Source organism: Dermacentor variabilis, chromosome 4 (assembly GCF_050947875.1).
Source record: "Dermacentor variabilis isolate Ectoservices chromosome 4, ASM5094787v1, whole genome shotgun sequence".
Classification (NCBI taxonomy): Eukaryota; Metazoa; Arthropoda; class Arachnida; order Ixodida; family Ixodidae; genus Dermacentor; species Dermacentor variabilis.
In genome coordinates this window covers 135,302,225-135,322,186 of record NC_134571.1, presented here as the reverse complement: position 1 = coordinate 135,322,186, position 19,962 = coordinate 135,302,225, and the positions used below count along the sequence as shown (strand labels likewise).

The 19,962-nt window shown below is 44.6% G+C and overlaps 1 protein-coding gene and 1 long non-coding RNA gene across 5 annotated transcripts in view; one reads left to right on the top strand and one right to left on the bottom strand.

The window, feature by feature from the left end:
- Positions 1–19,576, top strand: part of LOC142579815 (uncharacterized) — a 160,660-nt gene extending 141,084 nt beyond the window's left edge. Inside the window, exon 3 of one of the 2 annotated variants that reach the window (XR_012827464.1) lies at positions 19,166–19,576. This is a non-coding gene — a long non-coding RNA (uncharacterized LOC142579815). Of the gene's footprint in view, positions 1–8,216; positions 10,270–19,165 lie in introns of those variants that run through there. The other variant, XR_012827465.1, reaches the window with a different exon arrangement.
- On the bottom strand, positions 4,742–7,633 carry LOC142579814 (uncharacterized). 3 transcript variants are annotated; one of them, XM_075690394.1, is made up of 4 exons: positions 7,355–7,633; positions 7,140–7,282; positions 6,279–6,447; positions 4,742–5,193 (listed from the first exon to the last, which is right to left on the bottom strand). In XM_075690394.1, exons 1-4 carry the CDS (start codon positions 7,442–7,444, stop codon positions 4,879–4,881), a joined length of 717 nt encoding a protein of 238 aa, XP_075546509.1. In that variant the 5' UTR covers positions 7,445–7,633; the 3' UTR covers positions 4,742–4,878. The 3 variants fall into 3 exon arrangements, with proteins under 3 accessions (XP_075546509.1, XP_075546510.1, XP_075546511.1); XM_075690395.1 differs by having other exon boundaries at positions 5,089–5,342; XM_075690396.1 differs by lacking the exons at positions 4,742–5,193; positions 6,279–6,447 and adding exons at positions 6,531–6,628; positions 6,700–6,755.
- Positions 19,577–19,962: the final 386 nt, after the last annotated feature.

Sequence of the window (19,962 nt, the reverse complement as noted above, 5' to 3'; positions counted from 1 at the left end):
GGGACCCAGCATATTATGATATTCTGGTTAGATGAGTACGCTTTACATAACACCGAATACGGAATTTTTATGTTTGTAAAGTGACATTAAGGCCTTCACGACGCTTAGAGAGTCTGTATAGATCGCTGCGTTTGAAAGTTTTGATCTTATATGCTTCACGGCAGAGAGTAATGCGTAGGCCTCGGCCGTAAAGATGCTTGTTTCCGGATGTAGTACATCGGATTCCGAGAAGGATGGGCCTACGGCTGCATAGGATACCCCGGCATTTGACTTCGAAGCGTCTGTGTGGAACTCTGCGCAGGAGTGTTTGTACTGAAGTTCTAGGACATGCATTCTGATTTCGGCCTCAGGAGCGTGCTTTGTAACTTTTATAAAGGATATGTCACATTGTATCACCTGCCACTCCCAAGGAGGTAAGAGCTTGATTATGTGCATTAAGCGATGCTCGAGAAGTGGGACATGCATTTCATTGCTAAGCTCCTTCACACGCAGCGAAAAAGGCTGTCTTATGGAGGGACAGTTGCTGAAAAGTGTAGCGCACGTCATATCGGTAACGGTATCAAAACATGGATGTTCAGGATTAGAGCGTACTTTAAGGAAATATGTAACGCTGATGTATGATCTCTGTAGGTGGAGAGACCATTCATTGGATTCGGCATATAAGCTTTCAATCGGGCTTGTTCTGAAAGCGCCCGAGGCTAAGCGGATACCTAGATGGTGAACAGCGTCTAGCATCTTTAGCGCACTCGGGGCGGCAGAGTTATATACCGCGGCACCATAATCTAATCGTGACCGGATGAGGCTCTTGTAGAGATTCATTAGGCACTTCCTGTCACTACCCCACATAGTCTAGGATAGAAGTTTCATTAGCTTCATTGTTTTCAGACACTTTTCTTTAAGACGTTTAATGTGTGGGACGTATGTGAGTCTATTGCCAAGTATAACACCTAGAAATTTGTGTTCTTTGTTTACAGGTATCTGTTGTCCACACAGTTCTAAGCAAGGATCCGGAACCAGGACTCTCTTTCTTGTAAACAAAACACAAGAACTCTTATGAGGATTTATTTTAAATCCATTTTTCTCTGCCCACCCTGACACCTTGTTCAAACCATGTTGTACGTGTCTCTCGCACACTGCGAGGTTACAGGATTTCAATCCTATTTGGATGTCGTCCACATAGACGGAATACAAGATTGCCGGTGGTAAGGAAGCACGAAGTGTTGTCATCTTAACAATAAAGAGTGTGCAACTGAGCACGCCACCCTGGGGTACACCAGTTTCTTGTGTAAAAGGACGTGACAGCACATGGCCAACTTTTACCCGGAAGGTGCGATTGGACAAGTAGCTTTTTATTACGTTTAGCATATTACCATGAATGCCCATTTCTGATAAGTTTCGTAAGATCCCGTATCGCCACGCTGTGTCATACGCCTTTTCCATATCGAGAAATATCAATAAGAAGAACTGTTTATGTATAAATGCGTCCCGGATATTTCCTTCAATACGTACAAGATGATCGGTTGTGGAGCGCCCTTCTCGGAAACCACACTGATAGGGATCAAGCATTTTGTTCTGTTCAAGGAAATGGATGAGTCGCCGATTTATCATTTTTTCAAATACCTTACACATGCCACTTGTGAGGGCTATCGGGCGGTAGCTTGCCACTGAGGAAGGATCTTTGCCTTGTTTTAAAACAGGGACCACAATGGCTCCTTTCCATGCGGTCGGAAGGTACCCTGCGTCCCAGATAGTGTTGAAAAGTGTAAGTAGTGTAACTTGCATGTCATTGTATAAGTTTTTCAGCATTTCATACATGATTCTGTCAGATCCTGGTGCAGAGCTCTTGCATGCGCTCAAGGCAGCTCTCAACTCTGCAATACTAAAGGGGCAGTTGAACGGTTCATTCTGCCAACACTTTATGAGTGGCTTGCATTCTTCTATTTGTTTATATTTGAGAAAGGGTTTTGAATAATTGTTAGAACTTGACACGCTCTGAAAGTGCCCCCCAAGTGAGTCTGCTTGTTCAAGCAGGGTATCGCCTTGTGCGTTTACCAGGGGGAGTGAATAAGTTTGTCGTCCTTTTATCCTGTTAACCCTGTTCCAGACTTTCGCCTCCTCTGCGTAAGAGTTGAAGCCCGATAAAAACTTCTGCCAGCTTTCTCTTCTGGCCTGTCAGCGGGTTCCGCCTGCCTTGTGATTTTACTTTATTAAAGTTGATAAGATTCTCCGCAGTGGGGGAGGCGCGTAGAAACCCCCACGCTTTGTTCTGTTTTTTACGTGCGATCCTACAATCGTCGTTCCACCACGGGACACGCCGTTTGCACGACAGGCCATTTACTTGTGATATGCATTTAAATGCGGCATCTATTATGAAGGCTGTAAAATATTCGACAGCAGCATCAATTCCTAGCGAGGACATGTCATCCCATGAAACACTAGAAAGAGTTCGGAATTTCTCCCAGTCGGCAGTGTCAATCTTCCACCTAGGAGCCTGTGGTGGATATTCCTTTTCTTCAGGTGTTCTAAGCAGTATTGCGAAGTGGTCGCTTCCGTAGGGATTGTTGTTAACTTGCCATTCGAGTTCAGACAGTATTGACGGTGAAACTAGGCTAAGATCAATTGAAGAAAAGGTTCTGTTTGCGAGACAGTAATAAGTGGGTTCCTTCTTATACAGCAGACACGCACCGGACGAAAAAAGGAATTGTTCAACGAGACGACCTCACGCATCGATACGAGAGTCTCCCCACAAGCTGTTGTGTGCATTGAAATCACCCAGAACAACATAAGGTTCTGGCAATTGATCTATAAAAGATTGGAATTCATGTTTCATTAACTTGTGATGTGGAGGGATGTAAAGAGAGCTAATAGTGATAAGTTTGTTTAGAAGAACAGCTTGAACCGCCACTGCTTCAAGAGACGTTTGTAGTTGTAAAGGTTGACACGCTATGCTTTTATGGATGACAATGGCAACGCCGCCCGATGATGCGACACCATCATCGCGATCTTTGCGAAAAGTTAAATACTGTAGGAGAAAGTGTGTGTGTTTTGATTTTAGGTGTGTTTCCTGTAAACACAGCACTTTTGGATTGTGTTGGTGGATGAGTTCTTGTACATCATCAAGGTTTCTCAGAAGACCTCTGACATTCCATTGTATGATTTGTGTATCCATATTTAAAGTGAATTGGTGCTATGTTTACGGAAACGGAAGTGATGCCTTAGATTACAGAGCTCTTGCGAGGCCCTGTAACCGGGGTTCTGCCTTTATTGGAGCGTTCGAGGGAGCCTCGCCGCTCCTTAGGCGCTTGGAGCGCCGTGCGGATAGGTGTTGTGTCCATTGCCTTTTGTGAGGCGCCGGACACGCGCTCTTGAGAGCGAGAAGTTTTTCGAGAGAGTCTCACGTCGGAAGGCGAGACCCCTGCGCCCACCAGCCCGGAGGTGGATGGGGCTCCCTGAGGGATTTGGCTGCGCCGGCTGTTGCCAGCGCTGGAAGGGACCTGGGAGGTTGAGGCAGCCTCGGCTGCGCCCACCTTCGGGGTTGATGGTCCCTTCTCCTCGGTTAACGGGGCAGCGCTACCTGCAACCGCCGCGGGGGCAGATGGCGTGACTGCCGACTCACTGTTTGTGGGTCGGATAGCCGCCGCAGGCCGTTGTGGCGCTGCCCCCTGACGCGCCACTTCAGCAAAGCTTTTCTTTGGCAGGTATGCTACCCGCCTTCGTGCCTCTTTGAACGATGTATTCTCTTTTACTTTTATGGTTGCAATTTCTTTTTCCTTCTTCCAGGAGGGGCACGACCGCGAGTACGCGGCGTGATCCCCGTCACAATTTACACAGTGGAGAGACTTATTACAAGCTTCAGTGGCGTGTTCAAGGGCACTGCATTTTGCACATGTTTGGCGGCCCCGGCTGCTCTGCGAACTGTGGCCGAAACGCTGGCATTTGAATCATCTTAGGTGATTTGGCACATATGGTCTGACACGGTGCTTGATGTACCCCGCCTTTACAGACTCGGGCAGAATACTTGAGAACGTATGGAAAAGAAATTCAAACGAAGCACCTAATACTCACATTTGGTTCATCTTAATTCTTCTCTCATTGACAACATTCTGATCACTGAAGCCCTCCAGGAGCTCAGCCTCTGTCAGCTGGAGCAAATCGTCATCCGAGACAACGTCGCGGGTGGTGTTGAGAGTGCGGTGTGGGGTTACTGTCAGTGGAACGTCTGCAAATGATACTAGACTGGGCAACTTTTTGTACTGTTTCTGATCATGGAGCTCTAACAGGAGATCACCACTTGCCAGCCTTGATACCTTGTAGCCTGGGCCAAGGGCATCAGTTAAGGACTTGAAAACTAGAAAAGGGGAAATGTTTCGTACTTTTTTATCGCATTTTTCTGAGTGGATCACATGGGAACGTGGGAAGTTTGGTCTTTGACGTCCAAGGAACTGGAAAACTTCATCGGTGCGCCCTCTTTTGTGAGGGCGATCAGGAAGCAGTAAAACAGTACACTTTGGATGAACATGTTTTTATGAGTGTTTATTTCGTGCAAGAAAAAAACGTTTGTGCATGGTCAATCACAAAGCATTGCTTTGAACATATGTTTAGCCTTGTGTTTGCATCACTACAGGCTTTGTGGGTACCTCCTCTTCAGTCCAATCTTGGACTTAATTTTTTCTCGTTTAACTTCTGCAAGTGCCCGTAAGAGGCTCTCTTCTCTAGATGTTCCGCTGCAGACTTCATCTGCAGTAGGGCTCTGATCATTGTTAACCTGGGAACTCAGATGCATGTCCTCAAGTGGACTATAGAATGATTCCCCGTTGTCGATGCAGATGTTGTGAAGGACAAAGCAAGAGAGAATAAATTTTGACATGTTGTCTACAGTCATGAGGTCAAAACACTGTAGCTGCCTGATCTACCCTTCAATTCCCCAAATGCGTTTTCAATTAGCACATGGGTGGATGAAATTTTGGTGTTAAATGCCTTGTCAGAGGCATCCAGGCTTCCATAGTCTCGAATGGGAGTCATCAAAGACTCTCGAGATGGGTATGCAGCATCCCCAAGAATGTGGTATTTTCCAGCACAGAGTTGAGGCAATTTCTTCGAAATGTTTGAAAGCCGAAAGATCCTAGAGTCGTGAAGTTTACTAGGTGCACCAGTGCTGGCATCAAGGAACCTCTTCCGGTTACCACATGTCCCCTGCAGCGTCAAGGATGGGTAATGGTGCCTATTCATGTAGACTGACTGCACCTTACCAGCAGGGCACCTAACAGGAATATAGCTCCTGTCAATGCAGCCAATGGTGTCTGGAACGACACCATTGGCTGCATTGGGATAAACCCTGAAACCTGAAAGTTGAAAAAAAAAATGTTACGAGAAGCCGGATTGGTAGCAGTCAGTATAGCACAATTCATGTACAACACATGCATAATGTGGAGGTCGTGGCCTCGGCTCTCATCGGTGGCAAGTTATTTTTCCATCCTCCTTCCTCCCCTTTTCTTTCTCCTCCTTTTTTTCTCATTTCAGCTTCAAACACAGCTCATTTCCCCCATGCTTTCCTTGGCTGTTGGCTTTATATGGTTGTAACAGTCTGCTAAACACGTTTACAAATGATGATGGCCTGCATGTTCCCCAGCATGACTGACAAGCCCAATGTTCACACAGTTATATTAAAACAATGGCCCTCACTAATATGGAAGCATTGTTTGCCGGATGCCAAAACCTTACTGGCATACACATGCATGCAGCAAAACAATCACGGCATTAGGGCAATGTGTGAAGAGACTGCAGCTAATGCTCAGTGACAGGAGGTCAGAACATAGACATACAAATTATAAGTAGTGTATAGATGTGTATTTTATTTAGTTAGGTATGTTAAGTCCCCTCGTAGCTACATACAGCCATTGACGTTACATGTGCAGGAAGGCATGAAATGCATCCACAGTTTGTTCATTCAGGCTTTTTATTCATACACCAGGGTGTACAGGAGGCCAAGGAAAAAGCCGTTCTAGGACGGCTTGAGGAGCCCCTGGCCCCCAACAATACATTAGCAGCAGAACACACAAAGAGATAGTGAAAAAAATTATTACAGCCTAGTGATAACAAAGATCAAATTATTAGCGTGTAAGCATGCACAAGTATAACAAAAAACATTCAGAGTTACAAGTGTTTCGTGAATGAAAAGACAGCTTTAAAGGGTAATATAGATGGCAAGTGACATGCTGTTTTGATTAACGTCAAAGCCTATGCACGGCGCAAATTAGAAGTAAAGAATTTTTGGTCACCTGTTCAAACGCATTAGCAAGCTTCTGCAAGTCATCTGGGAAGGTCACGATGCGGGGTGCGATGTCCAGAAAAAACGCCATGACGCGGTACATCATCCTGCGATGCGTGCTTTCCCCAACCTCAAATCGCCCTGCGACATCCCATATGCAGGATTTATTGCCAGCATACCTGCAAAAAATGGGATAATTTTTTAATAATACGAAATTGTTAAACTAGCATCTCATGTTACCATCAAGCATTGCAGCGAAGTATAGGAAAAATTTGCATCTGCCCAGTTGTCTGAAAAAGCTTCACATGTGTTCATCAGGCACCTTTGGTACAGCCATGCAGTATTTTTCCCCTGAAATACCTTTAAAAACCGTAGTCAAGAGCAGAAATAAAAAACTGGGCACTGAATTAAGTGTGATCAAACCCATTTACATTCACAGGTGGGAAGATTGAGCCCTTGAGTCCTTCGCATGCAGAAGAGCAGTGACCTGTAAAAGCAATTTTCAGCCATCATAAGCATTCGAGAAATCGGTTGGTAAACCCTCACGCAGTGTATTAGTGCATTCAATTTTATGCTTCGCGCCAGGTTAGATGTACCGTGACGCTTTTGTCATCAGATGCCTCCAATCACTCATCCTAAATCACAACTCTTCTCTCTTTATTGGTAAATAATTTCGATATGTTATCACTTAAAACCGGCAGCAGAGAAGAACCAGACACAAGGAAGAAACACTTAAACGTGAACGAGCAGCTTCATCCACGTCTTTGTGTTTCTTCCTTGTGTCTGGTTCTTCTCTAAGGCCGGTTTTAAGTGATTGATGCACCAATTAGCTCAACAATATACCTTATTAACGTTTATTTCGATATCTCACCACGAAAAGGACAGCACATGCTCTTGAGGCGACTTTGGGGGCAGGCCTCCGCGATCAGTTCTTGAAGGGTAGTGCGGCGATTTCGCGAACTCAGCAGCAAGGGAATCTGCAGCCGACCGTGACAGTCGGAAATTCCTGCGAAACTAGTGAGGTACAAAGAAAAAAACGCAGGTTGGTTATTGATTACAGGTTCTAAGTACGATGCAACAACTCACCTCTTTGTCCGAATAAGCGGCGACCGTCTTTTCCACATACGACTCGACCTTCGGTCGCTTCTCCGGCGGGGTAAAAAGCTGCTCGAACATCTGCTCATACAATGCTAAATCCTCGTCGTCGCTGCTGCTGTCCGAAGAGTAGGTTGTGCTCGAATCTGTGCTACAGCTGCTGTCTTCATCAAACGGCTACAACAACTCTTCGTCCAGACGGCAGCGCTTAGCTACTGCCATTACGCTTGCTGGCACCGGCCGACTATCACCGCTACTACCGTACGCCATTTTTCCACGGCTTTCCCGGGGATGAAACCAGAAGTGACGTCAAAAAAGTAATGTGACTTCCTTCGTTCTCCATGCTACTCCGCCGCTGACGACGGATCACCTCGGGCTGCTCTCGGAGCCGTCAAAGCGCGCCTCCTCTGCCATTGAAACATGACGCTCGCACTCCTGTTCGACCTATGGTAGGCGCTGGAACTCGCGAGAGCACTTTGAGCGCAGTTTCAAGTGCTCCTGTTCGCCCAATGGAAACCGATATATCTAAGCACAATGCCAAGAGCGCTGTCAAGTCTTGCGAAATCTACCGAAAGTGACACTACATCCGAAAGTGATCACCGTAGAAAATTCCACCCTAGCTGTTGTGTCAGTTTTCTTGTATGCTCACTGACGCACCTTGTTTAATTTCATGTTTACCTTGTAATAGCTAGCTGTTATCGTTTCTGTTTATGTACACGAATGAGTTGAAGGTGGTAAATGCTGGAGTTTGTTTCCTGCTGGCCGCTCGTCTCAATTCGTGCAGCGCCGCAGCAGCCGCGCTGTTACATGTATTAGTTTACATAACCTGCTTGTAAATTATTTTTGTTCGCAGTTGCATTACCACTGAGCAGCATCAACCGGTATGTGGACAAGGCGTGCGAGACGAGCCGGTGCCCCACTGAGGCGGAGGAGGTTTATTATGCGGGCCACGTCTTTGAGTGCGCCGTCGAAACAGCTGAGAACGCTCGTTTCGACTTCCTGGCGTTCGTCTTGCAAATGACTGCTATCTTAATCTTATTGTTGTATATTTCAGCGCAATCTATATTCTTCGAAGTGCAGAAGACTCCGGGAACGCGTACAATTGGTATTGCAACGATTGAGCTTGCCCAGGTGGCCAAATCGAAACGCGCCAAGCATCTCACGGCACTGGCATGCCCGCGATAAATTCATAAGGGCGTTTCATTCGCTTGTCGATACATGTGTCCGTGGCTTAATGTTTACAATTCTTGGTTATGTCGGTGTTGGATCACGGATAACAGAGGGAGTTAAAATGGCATACAATAATTGTACAACTAACCTCATTGTCAACCATAAGCTAACTGAAAGGATTGAAGTGCGTTCCTCTGTTCGTCAGGGGTGCCCCCGTCACCTCTTTTGTTCGCAATATATCTAGAGGCTCTCTGTAAAAGAATTATTGATAGTCCGGATGTGCGAGGATTCAGCCCAGAAGGATGTGAGGTACGTTTATTAGCTTACGCTGATGATGTTGTTGTTTTCTGTGACGATAAGGAGAGTGTTCGAGCTACCATGACAATTATGCGCGAGTTTTGTGACATGACGGACAGCAATATAAACCTGAATAAGTGTGTCGGCTTGTGGCACGGCCGGTGGCAAACAACGCCGCGTGTTTTTGAAGGTATGCAGTGGAAGCTCACGCCTGGGATTTATCTTGGTGTACCATTAGGCACACATCGAGACACTAAAGACTTATGGAATGGCAAAGTGCAGGAATTAAAAGCTCAAATTGATAAGTGGGCTGGACGTGACCTCTCTATATTTGCACGTGCGGCTATCTGCAGAATCTTCTTGGTGAGCAAGCTGTGGTATCTCATGCAAGTCCTGAGCTGTTCCCGATTCAACTTCAAGAAATTCCATAGAGTATTTGCTGTTTTTGTGTGGCAGTCTGAATATGAAAGAACAAGCAGGAACAACTTGTTTCGCAAGTTGGGTCAGGGGGGCTTGTCATTACCAAATTTATACTTAAAGCAACTGATTTCCAGATTTTTGTTCTTACGAGACACGACAAATCCTTTCTTGCGAACAGTTATTCAAGTCCGATTGAGCAATGTCTTACCTAACTTTGTTGTCTCGATGAGGGAGGGTGGGTGTTACACAACGAGTAAATTTTTACGTGAGGTGGTCGTAGCATTTAGATTTCTAAACCACCACTTTTCCATAGAATATTGGCTACAGTCAGTCGTAAGCGGATAAGCTCGGATTTAATAGATATTATGTTCCCAGAACCATTATATCGATTAATGTACAGCGAAGGCCAAGGGAATGGTGTGCTAAAACGTGTGAAACGAATGATTGTACCAGGGGGAGTGAAAACATTCTTTTTTAAACTACATACTAATACCTTGCCTGTAAAAACATGGCTAGAAGAAAGAGGGGACTATTTACCATGGGGGACTAACTGTTTGATGTGCAAGAAACCAGAAACTATAGAACACGTTTTTCTGGACTGTTGGAGTGCGGTCTTCTTTTGGGATATTATGCAAAGAACTATTAAAAAAGAATTGCCGTTAACAGCGCATGGTATCCGTTACCTATCCACAGTGCAAGACAGTATACCTTATGACATGTTCTTTCTTCTCGGCCTTCACAGTATCTGGAGAAACTGCATGGCTGTAAGGAATTGTGATATAAATGTGAGAGCAGTAAACTCATGTTTTGCTGAAAATATCAGTAAACCACGGGAAGTGTTTCAGAAGTTAGCGTATGACGATGATCTGTTGTCATTCATGGATGCCCTTGCCAAAATGAAAGTTGTAATCTCAACCGCAAGCTCCAAGCGCAGCGGTGGGAAAGTGAATATTGTCAGATGGTGGGAGCAGTGTGTATTGATGTATTTGTTGATTGTCTGGAAATAAAGAAAAAAAGTGTCCCTGGCTTAATGGTTTCAATATCAGGCTTCTGTGCTACAGTCCCTGTGTTCGAATCCTGCCGTAGGACAATTTTAATGCTATTTATTTAATTACTTATTACGCAATACACTGTTGAAAATGACGAGTTTACAAAGTCACAAAGCCGTTTGAAAGAACGAAGTTTAGGCAAATCCATGTACTTCCCATAATTCCCATGCTGGGACAACCGCTCCCATTGCAGCTCCCATAGACACTAGCGCCACAGTTCCCTCTAGTAATTTTTGTAGGAAACTCTATGGGTGGGGCGGGACGCGCTGCATGTTAATGGCGGCAGATACAAACTTGCGTAGGTAAACATCGCCTCATCTCAACATTGTTCGTTTCAGGGAACTAAGCAACGCAAATGTTACGATTATTTGGCACGGAAAACGCCGTCCAGGCGGCAAAACTTTGATCGATATCCAATATGCGGTGAATAACCTATCATTATAAATGGGTTCCTTTCCCATAGACCTAATGCATAAAATAATCTAATAATATAATAATACAATGACTGTATATCATTAAAATCAATATATAGTCGCCGACTGATTTTCAGTACTCCAAAAATTCGGACATGCGCAATTATTCGGTCTGCTTCGCAGCACCGCCATTATCCCCATAGACCATAATTTATAACAACTGCCGAAAGTTCGGACACCTTGCAACCTCTCGTCTGATTTTTCGGACACTCCTTGAGCCAACTCGATCGAGAGCACTATGCACCGACTCTGACCGGTGCATGCTTCGACCTTAGCCTCCTATATTATAGGAGGCTATGGGAGGAGGCAAAGAATCCTATAAAATATAGGAGGCTATGCTTTGACTCGCTGAACGCCATTATTGTTGTGAACCAAGCCTCCTTGCTGCCCCACGGAGTGGCGCTACTGCAAACCCCGCTCATCATCATCGTTTCTGCCTGGTTCGGTAGAGTGGTTCTACAGCAGTTCCGGTTTCAGCTTTGAAGTTGTGTCAAGAAAATCCAGCAGCTGGTTTGTTTCTTCGCGCACGACGCTGTGAGTAGGCCCCGTTTTTATTTTGCGCAACTGGTGTCGGCATGATGGTGTTTGCTTTGTGTGCTGTGTCGAGGTTCCGGTGATCCAACGCGGCATACGGAAACATCGTGTCAAATGTCTAATGGCGCCGAAAGTGCCCGCGCAGACTGCGCTGGGGAATGCCGGCAAGCGGCTGCCAGGAGGCCTAAGATTTGTCGCCTTCCGATGTGCCCCCTCGCGGAAAATGTTCTGCCGAGACCTGCGCAGTGGTTGCATTGCGATTCTGGACACAGTCTCATTTGACACTCTCACAGGTGCTGACAATGCTGTACTGACATGCGCAGAATTCGACGACGGTGAGATCGTTTGTCATGTTTCTGTTGCACCGCCGCACGATGACTCAGAGTCAGAAGATGACGGACCATGTGCTACGCTGCCGTCGCATGCGGAGCGTGTACAAGCAGTAGCTGTGCTTTCAGTCGTCTTTAGTGACCGTACGACCATAGAGAAAGAAAAAACAAGAGCGGACACTCCCATACACCCCAGCGCGCCTGGCGGTTGGCGAGAGCAACTGGCCTGCACTTCCGGTTTCGGTTTCACAGGCGCGAAATTTGGATTACCACGCGTAACTGACGTTAGGCTGTAGCGGAAGCTTGTCATTTCAGACCACTTTTCCTCACCCAAATGGCAACGATTTTATTTGACATTTTAGTTTAGCGATTCCCTATTTTGTCTAGTTCAATTGGTGTGAAGTGAGGTCGTGACGCATTTTATTTCTATTAAGTTATAAAAGATGGAGATAGAGGTAATCATAATTCACCACGGCTTTTCCGTCGCGCTTGTCTTCTTTATTTTGGTACAAGCGGTCATATGTATCAAAGAGACAGAGTTCCCGCAATGTTTTATTCCAAGGCAACATAGAGGCTGAGCAGAGAAAAAGCACAAAATGAGAAGAGCATCGTACAGAAATGCAAGGTGTAGAAATATACCTGCATCTTTGCTTACAAAGAAAGTTAACAAACATTGCAACAAATACACAGAAAACACAAGTGTTGGCTTGGCAGAAGCCGGAAAGCTGGTGAAGTATGGAGCGCTGATCAGCGCCCAGTGGGCAAGAATCCATAGAACAAACGCGGCGCACAAAACTGATGAAGGAAGGCGCAACATACACACAGCACTTAAGTCGCTAGTCACAACTATGGTTAACCGAAATAATGCACAGAGAAAGAAAGATGGTACAAAAACCACACGACGCAAGATATCAGAAAAGCAAAGATAGAGTGCGTATGCTGTCCTTAAAAGCAGCTAGCCCGAAATGTAAAAAAAAAAAAAAAAAATTGCTGCTTGAACATTGGCTGGATGCTCTCGAAAAGGTGATGCTTTGGAGCTTGCCCATTACATGAAAAACAAATGTTCTACAACACTGGCTGGCATTTTTCCCCTTATGTGTCGCCTTCATGAGCCTAAGTGCTGCTGTTATGTATTGGCAGTGTTCAAGGTGAAGGTGAAATACCACTGCAGTCTTCACTTCTCCAAAATTCTGCACCTTAACTGATGCTACAAGAGCGCTATTACGCGGCTAATAGCTGAAGAAAACCTCTTTGGCTCATTATTTCCACAAAGGCTCTACGTAGTGCGTTGGTACTCCAGCAATAACACTAAAAAAGCAGCGTCCACAGCCCCATCACTGGCTGCAAGTTTGGGGATTCCTATGAAAAGTTTGATGATGGGTGTGACAAGGAGGTTGACGAGAAGCTAAAATAGGAAAGGCGTGACAGTGTTGAACCGCGCCCACCTCAAATTGTGTTCCTTACCACTGTATGTACCACTCGCTTTAACACATTTCAACAAGTGCTTATGTTATCAATATGTTATTTGAGCTAGAGAGATAAAGCGCACACAGTGACTAACCGACCCACAGTAGCGTGTAGAGTTTGCCAGCAGATGCTAAAAACATACAGACAGTATACCAAATTTCTTTTCAAGGTCATGAAAATCCCTTCGAGCAAATACAAGTAGTGTCCCTACTACTCTAGTGGGTAAACAAAACAATGGATAAAACGAAGGAGCGCCTAGTTCCCTTGAACTCAATAGAAGGCCATAATGAAGTCTGCTATAACGAGTGATGACTTCAGCAAAGTGATTGCGGGACTGGGTTTAACTCCAATACCTTTGCGTAAAGCTGCCGCTAACTGCTAACCTTTGAACTTGTCTAGTTGTGTGCAAGAGATTGAAGGCTGGAACCTAACCTTATCTAAGTTTCGGTTCACAAAACGCACATGCCAGCATAAACGAACCCGGCAAAACATTTTGAGAAACTCCTTGTGACGCCCAGCAGAGCAGAAATGAAAATTGCAAACGCTCGACAGATGGCGATACACAACGTCACACACTTTCGAGTGATGTGCGGTGGCGTCAATTATGGCAAGAAAGTGAGATTCAAGTTGTTGTACGTATGCAAAAGCTGCTTCCGATGGCACAGTCAGATTCCCAAATAGTTTGCTGGGGACATGGTATCCTTTGAGCATTGTGAAATAGTGGTGGGGACCCTTTATTGTCCCGCTGTCGTTTTTCAATAACTGTAGGCAACTGCAAGTTTCACCTGCATTGCAAAGAAAGTATTTGATCAGAAAGCCAGCTACATAATATGCAGCGGAGTCATCAATTACATGGGAGTGAATGTTAGTCGCAAGTTCGGAAAGATCGTCTAGAGCAGGAAAGTCGTCAGGATGTGGCTGTGCACACTCCTCATTACCCATAAGAGACTCACTGGTGAGGGAGAATGGCGAGAGCTCCTGAAGGAGGTCTCCTCATCAACATTTCCGTATTCTGACAGTTTGAACAGTTTTCTTATGCAGATGTGCTTCTGGCCACAGATAAATTGTGCTACATTGGGGTTGGTGTTGCAACCTTGTTTTTGCTTAATGTGGCCGAATATGTTTTCCAGGGGATCCTGTTGAAGTCGGCGTGTTAGAAGGTATTGAAAATTGTAAATTTTTGGAGAGGTCGTCCCACAGTTGACAAATGGCCTGAATTGTAATCTGCCAATCAACGATGGTTTGTGGTTGACGTCTGCCATCAAACTTCCATGATGCAATCCAGGGAAGCTGGCCTTGAAGGAAGTCAATCAGTTCTGGATCCTGTTTCATGATTGCATGCCGGAGCTTTTGCTAAGTTTTTTTTTTCACTCGAGCTGTTCAGGGAATCGAAAATCCTGTCCATACGATCACAAAATTGAGCTATAGCGATGGCTGAGGCAGGCAGCACGTTTGCATACACCAATGCCGTGATAGCAATGGATACCGATGCACTGAGGACCTGCGTTGCTCTGCTGACCTTCATATTAGCAAAAGGTTTCCGATGAACGTGCCGTTCAGGCAACTTTGGAGCCAGTCGCAACCGCAACTCTTGCGAGCATTGGTAAAGGCTTACAATGTGTGACCAGTCAACAATTTCATCCCCAATGTACTTCTGCGCTTGGGCATTATTGCGTGTTGTTTTAATTAAATGTGGCACATCAAAGATTAAATATACCCGCTCACCGTCAACTTCAAAAAAAGGCTTTGCTACAGTCACTCTTAGTTGGTAAGCAAGACTGACATTAGAACTACCCTGGTCACATATTACTGCTTTCACTGTAATATGAATGCTCCTAAGCTCCACAATGAGCGACAACAGCAGGTTATGCATAACATGATGGTGTTGATGTGTGCCCTTTAGTAAAAGCAACCGGTTGAACCCACTTCTTCGAAACACCAACAAGAAGAACAACCATTGCTCGGTCAGCAATGGTTGATGTGCGCTGAGCGCCATCATCTGTGAAACCATGGACAATGTCCCGTGCAACATCATAATACAAATTTTTTTTCAGTGCTATCTTGTCAAAAACTAAAGCACACACTCGGTCACGTTCATTCCAAGCTTGAGTATTTGTTGCAATGGAAGAAATGATTCCAGGAATTGTGCCTGGAGTCATCTTTACATTGGCTAGCCACCTTCTTAATGAACGCCGGGAGGGCAAAGAAAAATATGGAAAATCGGTATGCTTGCGGGCCACGGAAGTTTAAATAAAGAGCGAATTTCTTCAACCAAATGGGAAACCGCTTGCCCTTGCCTTTTGGCCTCAAGCGAAGATGTGTCGAAAGAAGTTTAAAAACCTCCTCGGTGACGTATGGTCGGATAATGTCAAGAGCCTTTGTAGTCGATGACGGTGATTTGTGAGGCTGTCTCAGCAGTCTTTTGATAGTTTTCCGCTGTGCTGCTACTTTGCCTTCGAGATGTTTAATGGTTTGCTTGTACATTTTTGATGCGCAACTTGTAGTTGGCACGCAGGAAAGCTCTGCAATGAACAAAAGAAATCAATGTAAAAGTGAACAGCAAATAATTCTGCAGAAGCATTTTCCTCGATTTTTCAAACGCAAGATGCCCAACCTTTTCCCAATATACCATTCCACAAAACTTCATAAACCGAGATTTATCATGTAGTCATGGGAAAATAGAAGCCTAAATTATACCCATCCTAATTTCAAGGTATGCAGGCGATACAACGAATGATTTAGAAGCTCCTTAATAGTCTGCACTGCTTCCAAAGGAGCCCATTTATGTTGCAGGTTCCAAATGCACTTCCATTCTGCTTCCAGCAGAACTTTTTGTTGGGCTAGTTGGTGCATGTTACTGATGTACTAAAGCGCCAAACAGACGACACAAGAATAGACATGGACGAGTGTGGCATTTGGAAGGATCAGTAGACAGAACCGTGCTGTGTGCTTACAGACTGTGTCAGATGTACAATCGGAGAGCCATATGCGATAATTCCATAACGATGAGAATGCAGGTGCGCGTAAGCTTCCCTCAGCTGGCAGTGCCAGTTTGGTGGTCGACTAAACGATGAATTTTTTTCTTTGAATTTCCGAGCTCGTATTCCTTAAGTTACAACTAAATTGTGGCACACATATTCTCTTACTAGTGGAGTCACGCAACAACAATTGGAAAAAAAAGTGTTCCATCGTTCCTGTTGTGACAGAATAACACCAAAAAAATTAAAAGCATCATTGAGAGCTCACCCTAACAATTTGTTGTTGCACACACAGTGTCCTTTTGAGGATAGTTCACTTAGAATGTTCGAAACATAAAATAGCACGTGAAAAACAGCTACAATAAAGGCATAGTTGGTCAAGCATGGCCTGCATGTACACTTCCGGAAGTTTGGAAAAACAGGTTGTTGAAGTTTCGGAATCGTACCGAGGTGTCGGGAGTCGCTGCTGGTTTCGCTGTGGTTTCGCGTCGCTAGAACACAGGTGCTATGGAGACGATAAACAACGAAGCGCTGATTGTCTGCGTTGAGGCTCGTCCTGCACTTTGGCAGGCGAAACACAAGCACCACAAAAACAAGCACATGACGAGGTGCTTGTGGAGCGAGGTGTCGAGGATCGTCATGCCCGACGTTGCCGTGACAGGTAAGTGCTCGGTGTTTTATACGGGCGTCATGCGGGAGCAGTTTTAATCGCGATCGAGCCCGATCGGGATCGCATTTTGTGATCATGATTGCCTGTACTGTGCAATCTGCGTATAGCTGATCGCGATCCAGAAATTTGATCGCACTCGATCGCGATCGAAAGCCTGCGTGGAACCGGTATATGCTGCCTCTTAGCCGGCTCTCCAATGTATAAAACGCGTTTCATCTGTGCAGATGACATCACAGCGCTACAGAAGAGGTGGAAGTCTTTGCGAGATAAATTTCGACGGGTTTTGAAGACACTTCAGGAAGAGAAGAAGGGTGGCGCCGGGGCAGACGATGTTCAGGACGACGTCACCTGGCCGTTCTTCGACCAGATGATGTTCCTGCGCGATACGATAGAGTATAGACCCCAAGTGATTTTAATGTTTCCATCTTCAGCGGCGCATTAAAAATTGAACACGCCATGCTAGTGCTTTCCTTTGCCACGTCAACCGGCGATGCCGTATGTCTATATTGTAGCTGGTAACGTGCCGCGTCTGTGGGAACTCAAAATCGCGCTTACACGAGCAAATCGACGCGTAGCATGCACTATAGTCAGCTTTGTCTCATTGGCGATAAAAAGTTTGTGCAGCATATCTCGTTAAATGTGATCCTATCAGGGGACACATGCAGTACAACGATATATCTTTGTATATTTATTTAGGTACCAATTTAGCCAGTTTAACTTTGCAGTAGAGAGCAGAAAAATCAGAAATACAGGTACAAAATAACTGAAGTAGCACATAAAAACCTAGCATAATAAAGCACAAGACAGAAGTGCAGAAAATATCACATACAAACTAGCAGGTCAAATAAAAAGAAAAGGACTTGCCTGATGCACTCACAAAAAGAAAACGCTGGCAATAGTCACCACATACCACAAGATGCATGTGTAGTGTTAGATACAAGTGGTTTCCTTTGATTCCATACACTGATCATAGAATGCAGTGTGCAAGTCAATAGGCAGTATCTATCTGAGTATTGAATATTGTTATATTCAGGTTTGTTCACTGCAATAAACAGCTTTCATTTTGCATTTTTTTTTTTTGCTTGCCAGCTGTGTGCAAATCAGTGCTCCATCACAAACCCTCAAATTTTACCTAATTCACTCAAGGATTCATTCATAGCTCTCATGCTGTAGGAATAATAAATTCACCAATGTATTGACAGCATTGTCAGCTGTGTAATTGATAATACTGGTTTTTGTGTCTATTCAGCACTGTCTTTACCTAATTATCACCTGGGATTATTCTGTGGATCCCAAGTGCTGTGGTCATTGCTTTAAGCAAAGCTTTCGCTATGTTTGTGGAGAGCGTTGTTCCTCCTTAGAAAACATTTGCAAGGAAAGGCTAGATGATCCAGTTAGCCACATTCTCACTGTGGGAAAAATATGATTGCTAGAACTTTATGTGCCAACACCACAATCTGATTACATTGTTATATCCGGCATTTGTACTGTGTCCTGTACTGGTCACTCGTGCAATACTGTAGCCAGCAGTCAGCTGGGATGGCAATGGTTCAACGACTGACTACCTTAATTTTAGTATGAGGCATTCAGTAAGAGCTATTTGCCAAGACAGCAGCAGCAGGGATGGGAAAGTTTAAAGAAGAGGCAAAGAAGTCATTGCTTTAAGAAACTTTCTGGAGGGATTTGCTCACTAAAATCAGGTTCACTGTGCCCCAAAAAAACCCTCTACAAGGCAGATGGCAAGATGACAAACATGATTATACATAACTTCCTAAATACAAACAATGAATGCACTGACTGCTACATACAAAGCTTCACACTGTGTTTAGATCTGCATTCAATTAAGAAAAATAGTTTAGTATGACATGAAGTTTAAAAAGGATGAAAGGAAAACAAAGTTACAAGGCGAGAACGTTTCAAGCAAAAAATGTAAGCAGGAAAACGCATTATGTTAAAGCAAGACATAACAATACTGTTACTCTATGTTTATAAAGTACAAGCGTAGGTCTTTCATTGTGACATTTATTAAATGGTTGTACTGATTAAGTGTAGTGGGATGCTTGATGTTAATTATTTCGAAACTGATACATTCCAGATATCATGCACTGTTTCGAGTACGAAGTATCACTAGGCATTAGGCACGCAGACATCATAATGACTGCTTAAATGCATCTGAAGCAACAATAAAATACAAAAGCTACACTTCAGTGCATGCAAAAGATGTTCATTCTGGTTGTGTATGCAAGCCACTGTTGTCCCTACAATACTGACTCAGAGTTTGGGCATTGCTCTCTAATAGAATGACACCTTAAAACAAATGTGCATGAACTTGAGCCATTGCATATTTTTGCCTTTAGACCCGCACATTATTTGCACATTCAGAATATGTGCAAACCTTATTACGCTCACATGCAGGACGTCCAGCAACGTTCCACCAGTGCCCCCTTCAAGTGAGAAGGAAAATGCTGCGGACATCCTAACGAAGATGTGCCAATTTTCCAATCTGGCAACGCTTCAAGTGCCGCCACTGTCAGGTGATTCACAGGAGATTTTGGAACAACTTGATTCACCGCTGCTTGAAGAAGTGCTGTACATTCCAGAGGCTTCCAAAGCACACCACAGCAGGCCGCAATCACAAGTGTCGCTGGCTTCAGCAGGCAGAGCTAAGGACGTTGGGAAGTGTTGCATCTGAAGCGACAACATCAAGAGGGGGGAAAAGGAAAAGGAAAGATGAGGGGGGAAAAGGAAAAGGAAAGATGAGGGTGAATTAATATTACAGGAATTAGGCAATGTTACAACTGCAATAAACACATGCAAACCTCCGGATCACCTTGATGCTTTTTCGGTCTATCTGCTGAAAGAAATGAGAGAGGTCAGTGAGGACAAGCAGCTTGACATGACAATTGAAATAATGCAACTAGTAAAGAAATTCAAGAATTAGTTTTTTTTTTAATGTATGCCTTTTGTGTAATAAATCCAAGAGACAATGAAAGAAAGGAAATCATTGAGGAATTTAATTGCTTTATATTGAGATGTAGAAATAAGGAGGAAAAGGGGAATGAAAGTGGATGAAAAGATTACTTCCAATTGGTGGGAGACAAACCCACAACCTTCGCATTATGCTTGCATTGCTCTACCAATGGTGGTGCTGCAATGGCTTTCTTGAGCAGATATGTGCATGTACTAGATCTCGCCCTGGCAGTTCTAGCCAG